General features: G+C 62.5%; 1 protein-coding gene across 1 annotated transcript; it reads left to right on the top strand.

Moving 5' to 3' along the window:
• Positions 1-814: 814 nt before the first annotated feature.
• Positions 815-12,671, top strand: NUAK2 (NUAK family kinase 2). The gene is made up of 7 exons (XM_068918503.1): positions 815-1,039; positions 6,064-6,184; positions 8,037-8,188; positions 9,124-9,189; positions 9,696-9,815; positions 10,224-10,356; positions 10,447-12,671. The coding sequence occupies exons 1-7, from the start codon at positions 833-835 to the stop codon at positions 11,568-11,570; spliced, it is 1,923 nt and encodes a 640-aa protein (XP_068774604.1). The 5' UTR covers positions 815-832; the 3' UTR covers positions 11,571-12,671.
• The last annotated feature ends 4,433 nt before the right edge of the window (positions 12,672-17,104 follow it).

Below are 17,104 nucleotides of genomic sequence, written 5' to 3'. Positions count from 1 at the left end.
AAGAAGCGTTCACGTGGGAGCGTCTGAACGGTGCCCGCGCGGTCCCCCCTCCGCAGCTCGCTCTGCGGGTGCGCTGCTCCCTCCCAGGCCCTCCACGTCCAGGAGGGCAAAGCATCGTCTCGGGGCTAGTGGGGACGGGCTGGGCTTGCCCAGGCCCCTTTGCTCACTGCTTTTTGCCCTCGATATGCTTTCTTTTTTGAGGTGCGTTGTGGCCTCTTGCAGCAAACCACGTCTCTGTGTGTCTGTGGCTGCCTGTGCGTCCGTCTCCCTGTGCTCCCGCACCGCTCCTGGCGCGAGACGCCCAGGTGCTTCGCTCCGCATCCTTGCAGCGGTCTGTCCCTGCGCTCCGTCTCGGCGTGGTGTTTGGGTGCGAGTCTCCTTGCGACGCCCCCCCCCAGCTGCCTGTTTGCCTGCGCAGGACCCTCCCCAGCATCATCCTGTGGCAAGTCTCCTACTTTGCCCCCGCCGCCCCGTCTGTGGCCCCCTTTACGCTCCCTGCTGTGTCCGTGGGCCCCTTCCGCGCCCCCCCGGGCCGTAGATCCTCGCTTGGCCCCCCCAGCTTGCGAACCCCCCCCCCGCACCCCGGTCTGTGCCTCCCCCGGGCTCCCCCCGGTCTGCAGGGGCAGCTCTCGCGCCGGCTCCGTGCATCCCCCCGCCCGGTCCGCGGCTCGCCCCCCCCCTCAGCCGGCTCCCCGGGCAGCTCCCGCCCCGCGGCTGCGGGCGGGGCGGCGGCGCGGCCAATGGGCGCGGGGGGGGGCGCGGCCGCCGCCGCCGCCGCATTTAGCGGCCGGGCCGGTGCGGGGCCGGCACCGGGGCCGGGGCCGAGCGCGGCATGGAGCGGGCGGCGGGGCCGGGGGCGGCGCTGGCCGCCTCGCTGGCCGAGGGGCTCATCAAGTCGCCGCGGCCGCTGATGAAGAAGCAGGCGGTGAAGCGGCACCACCACAAGCACAACCTCAAGCACCGCTACGAGTTCCTGGAGACGCTGGGCAAGGGCACCTACGGGAAGGTGAAGAAAGCCCGGGAGCGCTCCGGCAAGCTGGTGAGGCTCCCCCCGTCCTTTCCCGCCACCCCTCTCCGGTGCCTTCTCGCCGCGCATCCCCCCGCCGTGCCCCGCGCAGCGGCGCATCCTCCGCGCGAGGCGCCTGCCCCGGGCACCGGCCCTTTCCCGCCGGGGGAGCCGCTGCCGGGCCCCGTCGGTGGGCTCCGCGCCTCGCCGTGCGGCGAGGGGCCGCCTGGGGCCGGGCTCCGGGGCAGGCAGGGGCCCGGCCCGGGGCGGGTCCGCTCGCGCCCACCGGCCGCCTGCAGCCCCGGGCGCGCACTTGACCGAGTCGGGCTTCCTGGTGAAAGGAGTTTGCACGTATCCGGCGGTGCAGAGCAAACACGGCACTTGAGCGTCAAGGACTTTTCCCTTCCTCTTGCCCTGGGTTTTGGTTGGTTTTACGTGTTGGCTCTCCGCAGCGGTGTGCGGCGTGCAAGCACAGCCGAGCCCCTTCGAGTGCCCGGAGCGTCTGGTTGAAATCGTGACTCTCTGAATCAAACGTCTCGGCCTGTGTGAAGCAGGTGCCTCTGTGTGCAATGCGCAGCTCAACCCTGAGCACGGGCGTTCAACGCTCTGGGAGTGCGTGGGGAGAGGTGGGGGAGCGTAGCCCCCCCACCCAGGAAAGGGGGCTACTGCTGTTCCTGAACAGTCCTGTCCTTTAGAAATCAGCAGACGTTCAAAGGACAAACTTGCATGTGATTTCCCTATCCCTGTTCAGTCCTTAGCACCCTGTGGTGCAGGATAGGACCCATGAAAGGCACTCGCTCTCTCACCCTCATGAGATGGTAGGGGTGAGCAATAAGGGTCCACCTGCAACTAGTGTAACTGGCCCAACCAGGCTCAGGAGTCTGAGCAGAAAAGGTGGGTGCGAGGCGAATTGCTAACATGCCACAAAGGCATGTCAAGGAAAGCAACTGTAAATCCGAGAGGTTTTCTTGTGTAACACCACAGCTCTTAATTAACTCAGATCTGCCACTTCCATTAGCCTATCTGATTCTGAAGACGCTGCTATTTCCCTGAATAATCGGGGCCTTGAAACACAGCTCCCACCCACTGACCTAGAACGATCCCTCCCCTGGGGATGGGTGAGAAGACTTGGCTCGGCTTTTCTGCCGCTAACAAAGCTCGTATAGAGAATCTTTGAACTGCAGCAAACTTGCTTATCTGTGCAAGCCCCTTAGGACAGGGACTTGTTTGCCTGGTAGCATTAGCCTATGATAATGTGAATTAAGTGTGTAAGGCAATGACTCTTCAATAAATGCCAAAGATAGTCAAAGGCTCAGCTAACTGGTACCACGCAGAACTGGCCATGTAGAAACAGGAGGCTTAACCACAAATCTCTCCTCTTCCCACGAATTTGTTCTTGCACCACTCAGCATTTCCGGACCTGTTTAATCTTCAGGCTTATCCTGAGCTGGGTTGTTATTTGCTTGTTCTCTAAGTGGCTTTCACTTCCTAAATACTGAGGTGTGAGAGCAGGTACTACTGCCTCCTCCGGTTACCCCTCTCCTGGGCCGCGCGCAGAGCCAACGCTACTGGCTGAAGCTGTGAGGTTGGAACCGCTCCGTGTGTGTGTTTTTGCCTCTGGCTAATCAGAAACTGCCTCTGTCAGATGCACTACATGTTGAACCATCTTGTTTTATTGCCGAGTTTTCTTTTTCCTTGAAGTCCGCCCTACCTGGACTTAGCTCAAAGCCAAGCGTGTGTAATCACTTAGCTGATTACAGGGAAGACCAGACTCTGTCAGGTGCTGGATTTTGGGGGGCTTCTATGAATGCTCATTGTCAGAAAATCGCCACTTGGTTTCTGGTTAGAAATCCTCTAGGTGAACTAACGCTCGCGCCTTCCGGTGGGTGCTTCTGCTGAGTGCCCTTCCCAGCAGCTGGAAAACTGGTGTGCCTTTGAAACAGCGGGCAGGTGGGGAGAGAGTTGCTGGCTTTTCTTGCTGCGTCTGCTGCTTTGAAGATGCAGTAACATGTGCCGTGGTGGTGCAAGCTGGCTCCTGCACCTGTTTGCATTGCAGCATCTGGCCTATTTTCTTCCAGCCTAGTTCCCAAGCCTTGGACTGCAGCCAAGTCAAATAGAAACCCGGACCTCCTGTGGGACTTGCTTGCAGTGTCAGAAATGTATTCCTGGGCTTGTGTGGTGTCAAGGGGAAGACAGCACCTGCAGTATTCTGAAGTAGCAAAGCCTCTTTGATCCCCAGTAAGGGGAGAACCCTGGTCTCTTCCGTTGTGGGTTGTAATCCATATTTCATGGAACGTGAAATGCCACGCTTGCAATCTGGAACAACTTTTAAAGTGTTGCCTGGGGTTGTAACTTAATGTATTTATCAGTAGCTGCTGAAAATACCTGTTCTGCCCCCAAAACTTTTAATTAAAGCTTTTTGCCTTGGAAAGTACTGTCGAGTTCTCCAGGATCCAGCAGCAGGATTTCTTGGAGCTGTCTCCCGCAGGAGATCCTTCTTGAGGGCATCAGTGAGGGAGAGGAAGGGTGCAGGGTCCTGACGGATACCTGCTGCAGAGGTGTCAGACCCTGAAGCGGGATCCTCTGCAATCCGCCTCGTTAGGTGGGAGATGTTTTGGAACAAAGCTGCTTCTATGTTTCCCGTCCTTTCCCCAGGAACAGCCTAGGGATTGGTTTCCCTGGCAGGGCTTGGCAGGTGGATAGCGTGGCCTGCTCAGTCTCCTTGGCATGAGATGTGGACCCTAACTGGGGCTTCTCCTCGCTGAGAAGCGTTATGTCGGGCAACTGGCCCGGTGGTGAGGAGCACTCGGTAAGGAGAGCCCTGGGGCTCTAACAGTGCACCATCCTGCTTGGAGCTGGAGCTGTGACTCCCTTCTGCCTCGGAGGCCACTAATGCTAATTGCCAAGTTCACAGGCAAAGGCGTTTGCCAGCGCTCTCCTTGCTGGCTACAGCCGGTGGCATCTCTTAAGGCTTCCCGTGTGGGCAGCCCGGAGCCATTGCCTCTGTTCGCAGACAGTGGAGTCGCGCTCTGAGAGCAGGCTCTGTAGTGTATGCGCAATAGCATTTTGGTCAGCGGGCAAAAAGGGTACATACAGCTGCTGACCCCAAAACAGGGGGGGCCGCTGGGCTGGGCTAGATGTCAAGCTTTGGTGGCGGGGCGATGAATGGAGTGAGTCAACAGGGAATTTGGGAGGGCAGGACCAGGCTGACTTGCTGCATAAAGGCTTTGAGGCATTGCATGCATTCTAGAGGGGGTCAGGTAATCAGGGGCTGAAGCAGAAATGGTTAAACTTTAACCTGTTAACCTAGCATGAAGGTCAGGGAAAAGATTACCTGGCTTTCAAGAAGCTATTATGTCCCCTCGGTATTGCTTCGTGCAACACCCTGGACCTGGGTTATCAAACCTCCTTTGGCCAGAGTCCATTCTGCTCGGTTGCTCTTGGGTTCAAGCCCCGGGGCTGGTGCGGGTGTAACGCTTCTCCTCCGATGGGCAGAAGGCAAACACTCGCCCAGCAAGCACCGGCCCTAAGTGGGTCAGTGGAGCAGAGACGTGGTCTGCTCTGGGGCCGAAGGGACTTGACCGACCATCTCCCACGTGCTTGTATGAGCGCTAAAATCCGCGTGCCCTTCTCCCACGAAGGGGCTGATGTGGCAGCCGAGATCTCGCTGCTTTAGCATCCGGGGGCTCCCTCTCGGTGCGATGGGCCTTGCTTAGCTCGGCTGTCGCAGAGAACGTTGCTCGGACAGTGCCAGGTGGGCGCTCCTCGGTGGGAGGAAGAAGCAGAAATGCTGACGACATATCAGCAGATCAGGGTGGAAAAAAATCTTCTAAACTTCTGGATGCCACCATGCGTGGGAACAGCGAGTTGGGCCATGCAAGGCTCTTGTTACTGTCGCCTTCCCCCTTGCTGAGAAGCAGCAGGGCTGGAGACGGGGCTGTGACTGTTGTCTGAGCCTTTGGCTGCTTGGCAGGCTGGGTCTTGAGAGCACGAGATTTTTTTTTGCCTCCCCTAAATCAGAGGGAGATGAGGCCGGGCATACATCTCGCACCACTAAAGGCGGAGGAGGGTCTCCGCCGAGTCTAGCCGTGAGCATCGGCGCGGAGCTGGCGCTGGCGGCTGGGGGCCGGCGGGTGTCCGTGGCCCCTCTCCCTGTTGCTGGGAGACCTGGTGCTCCGTCTCCTCCAGGATCCCTTTACGGGATTAATGCTGTTCCGCATTCTTGTCTGATACAAAAAAAGAGGTTCTGCTGGATTCAGTTGTAAATTCAGCCCTAGGAGTATATTGTCTCTCCCTAGCTCCTTTGAAAGAGGATTAGAAGGCATCTATTCTCCAGCACTAACTCTTCTTTCTCCTCCCCTTTCAATTTCCTTGTAGAGGATAACTTGAAAACCCAAGCAAAGCCTGGAAGGCGGCTTGGATCGTTGGTGCTGGGTCTCCCAGCTGGCTGGAGCAAGGTGCTGTGTTTGCTCCTAGGCAGGATCTGCTCCTTAATGCCAAACTTTCTCTTACCTCTACATAATCAGCTCCCTGAAATAAATATTTGCAGGGAAAACAAAACCTGTTTTCTCATTTTCACGACCCCAAGAAGATGTTGTCGTTATCTCCTGAGTCATGTGTGCAGGTCACATTCCTTTCGCTGGCCGTAATCCAGCCGGCAGCTCTAGCCGAGGACGCGATTCCTGTAAGCCACTGCAAATAAACAAGAAGCAGGTCTGCGCTGCCCGTGCAAGGAAGCTTGGCGAACCTCTCTAGGAGCTGGCAGCAGGTTTCCCTTGGTGGGGGTGGGACCCTCCCTTGTGCACAGCAGAAAGACTTGGAAACTGTAAAAACCTAGTTGATAAAACTTCTTCTCGCGGGAGTTACTGCAGTGGAGACTTGACGCGCAGCCCTCAAGCAGAGCACGCAACCAGGCTGGAGAGGCCGGGGCCCAAACCTGCTGCTTGTGAGCCCCTTCCCCAAAGAGCGGGTTACGTTTCCTGCTCTGCAACGTGCCCTGGGAAGCTGTGCTGCTGCTGGGCTCCGGGTCACCCCTCTGCATGTCTCCTCACCCGCAGGTGGCTATCAAGTCAATCCGGAAAGACAAAATCAAGGATGAGCAGGACCTTCTCCATATCCGGAGAGAGATTGAGATCATGTCGTCCCTCAATCACCCCCATATCATCGCTGTCCACGAAGGTGAGCCCTGCCCTCCCCTCCCTGTTCCCTTCCAGCAGCTACCCGCGCAGCTGGATGACGGGGCTGGCTCCTCGCCGCCCCAGCAGCCGGGTCGGCCTGGGGTGCTGTCGTCCCGGGGAGCCCAGCAGCGCCCCGCTGGGGTGCGGGGAGGCTCGGCGAAACCTGCCGGCCCGGCCGGAGGGGAGCATCCACCCGGCAGAGCGGGGCTGCGGACCGCTGTCCTGCCGTGCGTGGGCGCTGCAGGCTGGTGCGCTGCGCAGAGATGCTCAACTTGTTCAGCCCTGGCCTAGGCTTAAATCCCTCCTGAGAGCCGGTTTGGGTTGGGGCAGCAGGAACCGCTTTGGGGGTTCCCGTGAGCGGCGCTGGGTTGCTGCGTCCTGCCTCGGCCCCTAGCCCGGCTCAGCTCTGCTCGGGTTTTATGGGGATGCTCAGGCCTCAATTCTCCAGTCTCCCCTCTAAAAATGAGTACATTTTTTAGAAGTTATTTGCCATCGCTGGTGATTCGGCACGGGCCAGGAGAGCAAGTGCTGCCGGGCTGCGGCTCCCCCGGCCGAGCCTGCCCTCTGCGCTCGCCGCCTGTGCACGAAGCGGCAGCGATGGGAAATACCTGCGTCAGAAATAGCCGCTTCCCGTCTCGTCCCCCCCTGCCTGGAGAGGGGAGCCGGCTGCGAAAGCTTACGTGGCCTTTTAAGCCTGGCTCTCTGCATTGGGACGCCGGAAGCCTAAATCTGGGTTGGGATGTGGCACGGAGCAGGTGAGAGATCGGGAGGCTGCTGCCGTGGGGAGCCCCACGCCAGCCCTTCGGGCCACGCGAGTCGATGCCGGCCGTGCTGCGGCTGCGTGCTCGCCCTGTCCCGGAGGAAACGCGTGTGCAGGAGACCTCTGTGGCTCCGCTTCCAGCCCGAGGCAGCAGTGAACCTGGAGTCCCTCTCTCTCTCCCTGCCCTGGGGCACAAGCAAACCAAACCGCTGGGTGCTTGGGGAGCTACTGATGCTGCTGTCTGGGCCGTGCTTTAGGGCTCCGCTTTGCTCCCAGGGTGTCCAGGCAATGCCAATAGGGGCTGAAGGGGAGTTTATTAAGTTCTAGTTACGATCAGATTTGGAGCGAATGTCCAACTGGATCAAGTCTTTGCTTAAGCGCCGAGTCGGGTGGCCGCAAACCCGGCGCGACCCGCGCTCTGCCTCGGCGCGGCTGGCTCTGCGGCGTTCGGTGCGCCGTGCTGGCTACGCGCGACTGGCCCGGGCCTGCGTTACTGCCGTGTTAGCGGCGTACGTGAGGTATCCAGAGTCCTTTTGTCCTCTAAACAAAAGCGAGTGGATTGGCAGTTTATACGCGGTGTTTGCAGGGACTGAGTCACGCTGATTGCTGCCTCTGCTGGAATTCAAAAATATTGAGGTAGCTTTCTGCAAACAGGAAGAAAACGCTCCATCCTTTGGCTTGTGCCTTAATCCCTGCTAGGAGTCTGGAGAAAGTCCACCCCTGGCCAGGCCAGCTGGTAGCTGTCTTTCCTGTCCCTTTTAGCAGGAATGCGCCTAGCGGAGAACCAACCGCGTGCCCTGGTCCCCTTGGGGAGGACGGAGCCCCTTTCCCAGGGCGCAGACCGGCGGCCGAGCTCGCCGCTGCGTGGCTGGCAGCCCCGGGGGGACGCGGGTGGCCGGGTCCCCCTCGCACCGAACCGCAGAGCAGGTGCCGGGGAGAGCCCAGCACCTCCCGTGCCCGCAGATGGGTGGCGGGACGGGCAGCATGCTGGAGGCGGTCAGGGCCTCGCCTACTAATTAAAAAGCCCGCGTTAGCGTGGGCTTGCTTCGGAGAAGCCCCGTAGCTCCTAACGCCCCGCGGTGTCCCCTCGCAGTGTTTGAGAACAGCAGCAAAATCGTCATCGTGATGGAGTACGCCAGCAAGGGCGACCTGTACGACTACATCAGCGAGCGGCAGCGGCTGCCGGAGCAGGAGGCGCGCCACTTCTTCCGCCAGGTTGTCTCCGCCATCTACTACTGCCACAAGGTAGGTGGGCGCCCCGAGCCGCTGCCGCCGCCCCCATGGGGGCTGCACGGGGCGGCGGGCAGCGGGGGAAGAGGTTCGGTGCCCGCGGCGGAGGGGCCAGCCCGGCGTTGTGCTCCCCCACCGCCGCTGCCGGAGCGGCCTTCGTCCTCCCCCTCCTCATCCGAGGGTGCGGCGGCCTCCGCGGAGGACGGGATCGAGCGGCTTGGTGGGGAAAAGCTTCGCCTCGGCTTTCCCGCTGCCGCTGTGTCAGTCTGACTAAACCAGTCGGGGAATTATCAGCTCCGGTCCCACCCGCCGCGGAGGGGGAACGCCCTGAGCTGGCGGCTCGGTCGGAAAGCCAAGCCCTGGGCCACCCGTCTCGTCCTCCGCAAGCGGGACGTGAGGCTGCAGAGCCGGTCCGGGCCGACGGGCGCGCGCTGGACCCGGCCCCCGGTGTCCCCGGGAGATGCTCTCGGGCCACGCTTGGGTCGTGCCTCGGCGGGGAGGGGAGGTTGCAGAGCGCCTCTTGGACCCAGAGCAAATCTAAGTCTCGCTTAGCCGTGCAAAGCGTCCTGGCGTGGAGCGGTCTTGCCTTGGTGCGTCTGCCGTGCCCCAGCGACGAGCAGCCGCTGGGGGACGGGTGCCAGCGCCCGGGGCCCGGGGAGGGCACGAGAGCCCAGCGTGCAGGCGGGATGCAGCCGCGCGCCCGATCCGCCCAAGGAGAGCACTGCTGGTGGCACCTGGCTCAGGATGCTGTGCATGGAGAAGGACGGGCTGTAAAACAAGTTATTTATTGCTCATCTCATTACTGCAACCGTGTCCTGTTTGAACTGTCTGCGGGGAGCCTCCGCAGAGCCGCGCGGGCTGGGCGCCCGGCGGGAACCTCCCTGCGGTGACTAACTTTCTCTTCCTCAAACACGGCGAGCTAAACCTGGCCTTTCCCTCCCCTCGCACAGAACGGGATCGTTCACAGAGACCTGAAGCTGGAGAACATCCTTCTCGACGCGAACGGCAACATCAAGGTGAGGGCTGGCAGAGCCCAGCTGCGCGTGGCGTTTTGCCCAGCCAGGGGTGTGCGGGGGGCTGATCACGGCCGAGGAGCTTTCGCGGTCCAGCTCGGTCCGCGAGCCCCGAGCGGCTGCTGCGGCCCGTGGTTCACGGGCCCCTTTGGGGCAGGAGGGACTGAAGCCGCCGCTGGAGGTGGCCGTGACCCCTCTCGCAGCCGAGGGAGCCGGAGGAGAGCCCTGCACCTTCGCCTCTCGTCGCCCCTTTGCAGCAGCCTCCGCTCGTGGCGTAGCAGGCGATGGGGCTGGGGCGGCAGAGCCGCGTGGTTGGTGGCAGGGCTGAAGCAGGCGCCGCTTCGGGCTAGCCGTGGTGAGGAGCCCCGGCTGGGGGGAGGCTCCTGGGAGGGGGTGAGCCTGCCTTCTGCCAAGCCCGCAGCTCGAGAGCATCACGCGGAAGTCCTGCTCCACCTGCATGGGGGAACTTTGACTTTGCTGCTTGGTTACAACTATAAACTTCTCTCTAGATTGCAGACTTTGGCCTCTCCAATGTTTACCAGCAGGACAAACTTCTGCAGACTTATTGTGGCAGCCCGCTCTATGCATCTCCTGAAATCATCAATGGGAGGCCGTATAAAGGCCCAGAGGTGAGTTGTATCTTGCTCCCCTGCTCAACTGACGTGCTGGAAGTGTCTTGCAACGGGAAAGCTCTGAGTGCTTTCCCAGCAGAGAGCAATATTATTGGTGCCTGGGGTCTAAGATTTGCCGGTGTGAGCTGGGGTGATGGGTCCCCCGAGACAAAGCGCCGCACAAACGGTGCGCGGTAACTGCATGTCGCAGCGAGAGGTGCCAGGCTGACATGGCAGGATGCCCACAGCACCTTCTCAAGCTAGTCTTGCTGCGTTCCCTTGTCCTCCAGAAGAGGACTGCTATCCCAGGAGTTGCTGGTTAGCCTCTAGTAGGAGCTTCTAAATGTGCTGGCACTGAGCTTGCTGCCGGTGCATGCGGCAGCCCTATCTTGCTGGCCCACCCTGATCCACCTCTGCATCTTTCAGGTGGACAGCTGGTCTCTTGGTGTGCTCCTCTACATCCTGGTCCATGGTACAATGCCGTTTGATGGCCAGGACTACAAGACTCTGGTCAAGCAGATCACGAGTGGGGACTACCGGGAGCCCACGAAGCTATCAGGTAGGTAGACCCCCATAGCACCATGTGGCTCTTCCCCTCCCCATCCTGCTGTGCACGTTGCCTTCGGTGGCTGACCTGGCTCTTCCCCAGATGCCTGTGGGCTGATCCGGTGGATGCTGATGGTGAACCCAGAGCGCCGAGCCACCATTGAAGACATTGCCACTCACTGGTGGGTGAACTGGGGCTACAAAGTGCCTATCGGGGAGCAAGAGATGTTGCGGGAGAGCGAGTCCCCCCTGGCCACGGTGGCAGAGTGGCTGCGCCGATCCTCCCGGCCCCTCTTTGAGAACGGCTCCAAGGTGCGCTGCTTCTTCAAGCAGCACATCCCCAGCGTCACCCTGGAGAGGCAGCGCTCCCTCAAGAAGTCCAAGAAGGAGAACGACATCTCCCACATGCTGCAGGAGGTGGCTGTGGCCCCGGAGAACCCCTCCAAGTCCATCCTGAAGAGACCCAAGGGGATCCTGAAGAAGAGAAACTCCAGCGACCAGAAGGCACCTGGCCCCGGCCCCCCGCAGGCAGGTCCTGCTGGAGAGGCCAGGGATGAGGAGGGCGAAGCAGCCGCTGCGGCGCTGACCCGTGTCCTGTCCTCTCGGGCCTTGGCCTGCAGCGAGGACAGCAGAGCGGTCCCCGTGGCCGTGCCCAGGAAGGGAATACTGAAAAAGCCCCCGATGAGAGAGTCGGGCTATTACTCCTCCCTGGAGGGCTGCGAGTCCGCGGAGGTCCTGGACTCCGAGAGCCTGGACCTCGACGGCAGTGTGTTTGCTGACGCCCCCTCCCCGCAGCAGGGCCCCGAGGGCCTCCCCACCCGCCGGAAAGGCATCCTGAAGCACAACGGCAAATACTCCTCGAGCAGCGCCGAGTCGGACAGCCTGCCCGGGCCGGCCTTCGGCTCCTTCGGCGAGGCGCCCCTGCCCAAGGTGGCCTCCCGCGCCTGTCCGTCCAGCGCCGCCAGCGAGGACAGCATCCTCTCCACCGAGTCCTTCGACCAGCTCGACCTGCCCGCCCGCATCCCCGGCGGGGGCATGCGGGGCTGCGTCTCCGTCGACAGCTTCCTCCGGCTGGAGGAGGAGGAGGAGGCAGGGCGCCGCCTTCGCCGCTGGACTGTGACGCGCTGCCAGAGCCCGCTGGCGGAGAGCCGCTTCTCCCTGGCGGACTGCGACAACGTCACCGAGGTCTACCAGCGCGCCGTGGCCATCAGCATGAAGCTGAGCTGAGAAGGGCCCTGCAGGGCTGCGCTGCCGCCGCGCCGCGTCTCGGCAGGGCCGCTGCGGCGGGACGGGGGGCACGGCTCGCCCTCTGGGGCGGCGGGACGGGGGCAGAGCCCCCGGCGGGGCTGCGACCGCTGCTCTGGCTTGTTGCACCTACTGCTCGGGCGGCGCGCGGGGAGGGAGCGCTGCTCCGCGCCCCTCGAGGGACCAAAGCCCGGAGCTCGCCCAGCGACCGGCCCAGGCCCCGCAAAGGGGCTGTGCGGGGTCGGCTGGTGGCCCTGCAGCCACTCCGGTCCTCGCTCTGCTGTCCCTCCTGCCTCGCAAACACACTCATCTCATGGGAGGGGGGAGAAGGGTTGGTTTGGGTTGTTTTGGTTTTTGTTTTTTGGGTTTTTTTTCCTCTTTGCACTGTTCTTGGCCGCACGAGACAACGGATGGGGCAGGTCATATACCTCAAACAGGCTGGAGACGTAGCCGGCGGTGGAGGCTGAGCGCCGCTGTCCTGGCGGGTGCCTGCCCCGGGCTCTTGGGACGTCCTGGCGCTCGGGTACCATCGCTCCGGCACAGACCCTTCCCCTTTGCTCTGGGAAACCCAACTGGAATAGCGCGCGCCCCTGCCCGGTCCGGGAGGCCGGAGCGCGGGCCGAGGCCCCGGCGTCTCTTCCCCGCGCAGCCCGCTCGGAGCTGCTGCCCGCGGCTGCCGCCTCTCCCGGTGCTGCGGGACACCCGAACGCGCCCGAAGCAGAAACTGCCGTCGGAAAACGCGGGCTCCGCTGCCAACGTCGACTTTTTTTTTTTTTTTTTTTAAAAACACTGAAGGGGTGGGGGGGAAGTGCCTTTCATAAGGCACCACTTCTTTATTTATTGCCTTGTGTTGAGTTAATATAAAACCTCAGCAGCACTGGATCTACCTGCCTCCGTGGACAGCTTCCCAGCCCCGACCGCCTCCGGCAGGGGAGGCGTTGGCGCCCGTCGGCTCGCGAGCCCCTTTGCACTATGGCACCTCGGGGTCTCGGGCCCTTTCCCCTCTCCGGCGCGTGCGTCTTTTCTCCTTTGTTCCCACAACGTGGTCCAGAGAAAAACAATTAAATTGCCAGCAGACCGTAGACCTGAGTTGTTCTTGGGTCGTTCTTCCGCTGGCGGTGCGGGACCCCGAGCGGCCCAGCGCCCGTTCCCGCGGGTGGGTGGCCGCCGCCGCGTCCCTGCTGCCTGCCGTTCCCCCCGTCTGGCCCCGCTCCTTGCTTTCCCGGCTCTGACGGTTGCATTTGTGCGCTGGCTGAGGGTCTCGGGCGAGGGGCCGCCTCTGGCGCTCTCCCCTCCGTCCCCTCCCCGCTCGCCTGCCTTTGTCCGCTTCTCCCGCTGCGGCCCTGAAAGGGCTTTTATTAGTCTGTAAAGCGCTGTAACCGTTTCCACTTGGGTTCACGGGAACCGTTTCGGGCCTCCTCCCCCTGCCCTTTACCCCGCCGCGGCCCTTCGGCAGGGCGAACCGAAATGAAAGGAGGGAAGCGCTGCGTGCCAGGAATGGCCCCCCGCGCCGCCGGGTCCCGCCGCGGCGCAGCCCCCCGCCGCGCATTCCCCGCGTGCTTCCAGCACCATTAGCGAACGCCGGAGCCCTTTAAAGCTGCTCTCAGGACATCCAGATTAGCAAGGGCAAAGTCCCAGCGCCCCGCGGGCGGGCGAGGAGGCTGCTGCCAAATGCGTGCGGCGCAGGGCAACGGGGTGGGCGCGTGGCCGAAGCGGCATTGCCCCGGCGCCGATGCAGCCCCAGGGCTCGCCGCGCCGTCCATCCCTGGACACCGGCTCTGACTTTGCAGCAAGCAGGGCTCTAGCGGCGCCCCAAGACGGTGGTCAAGTTGGCCCGTGGTTTTTAACAGCTGCAAAGAGATGTAGCCTCAGCTTTGGAAAGCTGGACCTCGTGAGCTTTGGACAGCTGGTCCTGTAAGCTGGACCAGTTTACAGTTCTGGTCTGCAGAGCGTGTTGCGGCGATGCGCTCCCGTTTCGTTACTTCCTTCGTGGCTGCAGGGAGCGCAGATGCACGCCGCTCTTTGCACTGACCTTGTCCGCAGCTTTCTGCTCCCTGGTCCCCTCCACGAACAGGCGAATCCGCCCGGCGCAGCCCCCGCGCAGCTGCAGCCCGGCAGCCCCGCCGAGACGGGACCCGCCAGCGTCTCCTGCCCCAGCCTGCCAGCGCCGCTATCCTGAACGTCGCTCCTTCGCAAGAAACAAAGGTCCCGCTCAGCAAAGCAGCTCCGTGTCCCTTCTGGTGGCTGCCTCCCTCGCCCAGCCCCGGGCGCTGCTGGCCCCAGGAGCAGCCTCCCGGCAGAGCCCCGGGGCCGCAGCAAGGCCGTTTCCCTTGCCGGGAAATCATCCCAGCAGCTAGAGGCACGTGCGCGATCCTCGGCTTGTGTTTGGTTGCATTCGGTGTCGTGGCGCTGGCGGGGCTGGGCTGGCTGGGCTCCCCGGCCGGCGCGGGGGCAACCTGGAACCCCCCGGAGCGACGGGGCCGGGGCTGTTCCCAGCCTGGCCAGAGCTGCGCTCTGGCACCCGGCCCGCACTGGGAGCACTGGTTTTCCTCCGGGGGCAGGGAGGAGGCGGAAGTGGCACCAGCTCCATCATCTCTCTGCGAAGCAGACGGCTTTCCAAGGGATGGGGAACGAGTCTGGGCGCCGGGACCGGGAAAACCAGCACCGTCGGGAGGAGCGAGCGCCTGGGGACCTGCTACACAGGTCCGGGCCAGCGCGACCTGCGATTTCTCCATCTGCAGGAGCGAGTGTCGGACGCAGCCCGGGCGACGCTGAGAGGTGGCTGCAGTGACCGTTCCTGTCCCTCTGCCCCGCTGCCCGTCCCCTCCCGCGGCGGCGGCTCCCCTGGGCCCTGCCTAGCGCAGGGCAGCCACGCCGCGCTGGGAGATGGGGCATTCCCCGGGCAGCCCTTGGAAACGGCCCTTTCTCTCCCAAAGCCCGTTTCCGCCACCTCTCCTCCCCCTTGGAGCCACAGCTGCCCCTTCTTTCAGGCCCTGACTGTTATTAATGGCTCCCTTTTCTTCCCTGCAGAGCCACTGCCAGTTTGCAATCCTGCTGCCGGTTTGCAATCCTGCCACCGGTTTGCAAACCCGCTGCTTCCCCCCGGCCTTTGCAGCCAAGCTCCTGGGGCTCCGCGGCTCGGCTTGGCCCGGAGCTGGGGCTCCCCTGCCGGCGCGGGGGCGGCAGGTGCCTGCACCCCTCCCGGAGGCGCTGGGTGTTCAGCACCCTCACGGATGATGCTGACGGGTGAGTGGGCGGCACTGGGCGCCGTTGCGCAACCAGGCTTGCACAAAAGGGCTCGCAGCCGGCGGGCGTCTGGAGCGGGCGCGAATGACTTCAGCAGCCCTTTTGGCAGGGAGACGCCGGCCTTTTGGGTGACTTCAGCCCCTTGGAATGTCCCCGCTGTTTCTTTGCCCGCCGACGGCAGTGCCGGAGGCACCGATCCGCCGCAGCTCCTGGCCGCGCCGCCGTGGGAAGCACTGCCTTTTGTGTGCGTGGTGCAGGCGGGCTCAGGGGAGAGGGAAGTGCGGAGAAATGAGGAAAAATAAAAGCATGAGAAATATATTGTCCCGGGTGAAGGGAGCTGCCCCGTGGGTCCGGAAAGGGGGAAAGAGGGTGTTTCGGGGTGGGAAGCTGCTCCCGGAGCCAGCAGCATCCCCAAGGCATCGCGTGGGGACGCTGGGTGCCAGAACAATGAATGCAACAAAGCCTGGATGTTCCTTTTGTGCATGATACCTTCAAAGTGGGTTTTTTTTTTTTAAGTATTACCTGTTTGATTACTGGATTTCTTTGAAGATCTGAAGACCAGAAATCCCCGCATGAAAGTGCTGTCGCTTCTGGGGAGCAACAGCTGCCTGGAGCAGCTGAGACAAGGGGAGCGAGCGGCGCCCTCGCCGGCTTTGGTGCTGCGCCCCAGGATGGGCCGCGTCGCTACGGGGCCTTTTCCTTCTGCAGATCCGACCCAGAGACCAAAAAACGCAACCCTGGACCACGTGGGGTCGCAGACAATGGAGAGCGGATGCTGCTTTACCCGCCGAGGAATGGAAGTCACAGCGTTACTGCAGCGCCTCGAGGAAGAAAGCATCACCTGGCTGCAAACTGGCCCCCCAAAACTGCAGGAAAAGCGATAGGAAAAAAGGCCTGGTTCAGCAAAGCGGTTCCCCCGAAAGACTTAAAAACCGTGGCCGTGAAACTGCTCTTTGGAGCTAACGTGCTCTGGGAAGGGCCGTCCCTGCCAGCTGCCCTCGGCCGCCCCGGAGGCCGCCGGGCCGCAGCGGTGCGGCGTGAAACGCTGGGACGATGGGTCCTTCCTTCCCGTCAACCCATGGCTCTGGTGGGGCCAGAGACAGCTGGGGGGACGGACGGATGGAGGGATGGACGGATGGACGGATGGATGGACTGATGGATGGATGGATGGACGGACTGATGGACGGATGGAGAGATGGATGGAGAGATGGATGAATGGATGGACAGATGGATGGACGGATGGATAGATGGAGAGATGGATGGACAGACAGATGGAGGGAGAGGCAGACGATGCGGACCCTGCTCTCACCTCCAAGTAAGCAGCTCTGGCAGCTGCACGATCAATTATTGTCATAATCTCATCTGGCCTCTCCCTCCTGCTTTCTCCCGCGTGCCTCTCCCTCCCTGCGCGGACCCTGTTCGCTCCCGCCAGCGCGGCCTCCCCGCCCCTCGCTTTGATCCGAGGAAGCAGCAATTGATCCTCCTTATCTTTATTGCGGTAGAGACATTCCCAGCATCGCCCTTAATTAAATTCCTTTTCATTTTCCTCCATAAGCCCCCCCCCTCCCCGGCCCTGCCGACTCCGGACGCGTATTTATTTATTTATTTATTTATTTATTTATTTATTCAACGCACAGTTAAATTATTGGGTTTGTCCTGCGAAACGAGAGGCGGCGGATGCAGCGTGGGCCCCCGGCCCTTGGCGGGTGGCCTGGCCCCCGGCCCCGCTCGCCGCGGCGGCGAGGCGGGATGCTTGCCGAAGCCCCTCGTGCCCGGGGCCGGCGGCCGGCTCGGCCTCCTCCCCGTGCTCCTCTCGGCCTTTTCCGCCTGGAAATTTTTCCTCCAGACGCTTTGACCTGGCGGGGGGGGAGCGGGGGGGGGAGCAAGTATTTGCCCTGTCGCTCCGGCGGCCCTCGGCGCTCCCCCGGAGACGGCGCAGGAATGCAAAGCATGTTATCTGCCGTAGCAGCGCTTTCTTCCGACGGCCGCGCCGGCGGGCGGGGGGCAGGCATGTCCGGGGTTGGTTTTCAGCCGCGGTTGCCCACCCTCCTCCTCCTCCCCCTCCTCCTCCTCCTCCTCGGGAGGCAGGCTGCGGCGCAAGGGGAGGGAGGAAACCTCCCCGGCTGAGCCCGCAAGCCGCCGGGCGCTGCAGAGCTGCCGGCGAAGCGCTGGCGAGACGCATCGCCGCCTCGTCCGGCTCCGTTAAGCGCAGTTACCCCTCGGACACCCGAACAATTTATTATTACCACTTCTCGCCAGCTCGTTGCGCC

This window comes from Struthio camelus, chromosome 24 (genome assembly GCF_040807025.1).
Source record: "Struthio camelus isolate bStrCam1 chromosome 24, bStrCam1.hap1, whole genome shotgun sequence".
Taxonomy (NCBI): domain Eukaryota; kingdom Metazoa; phylum Chordata; class Aves; order Struthioniformes; family Struthionidae; genus Struthio; species Struthio camelus.
This window is presented reverse-complemented; position numbering and strand designations above follow the sequence as displayed.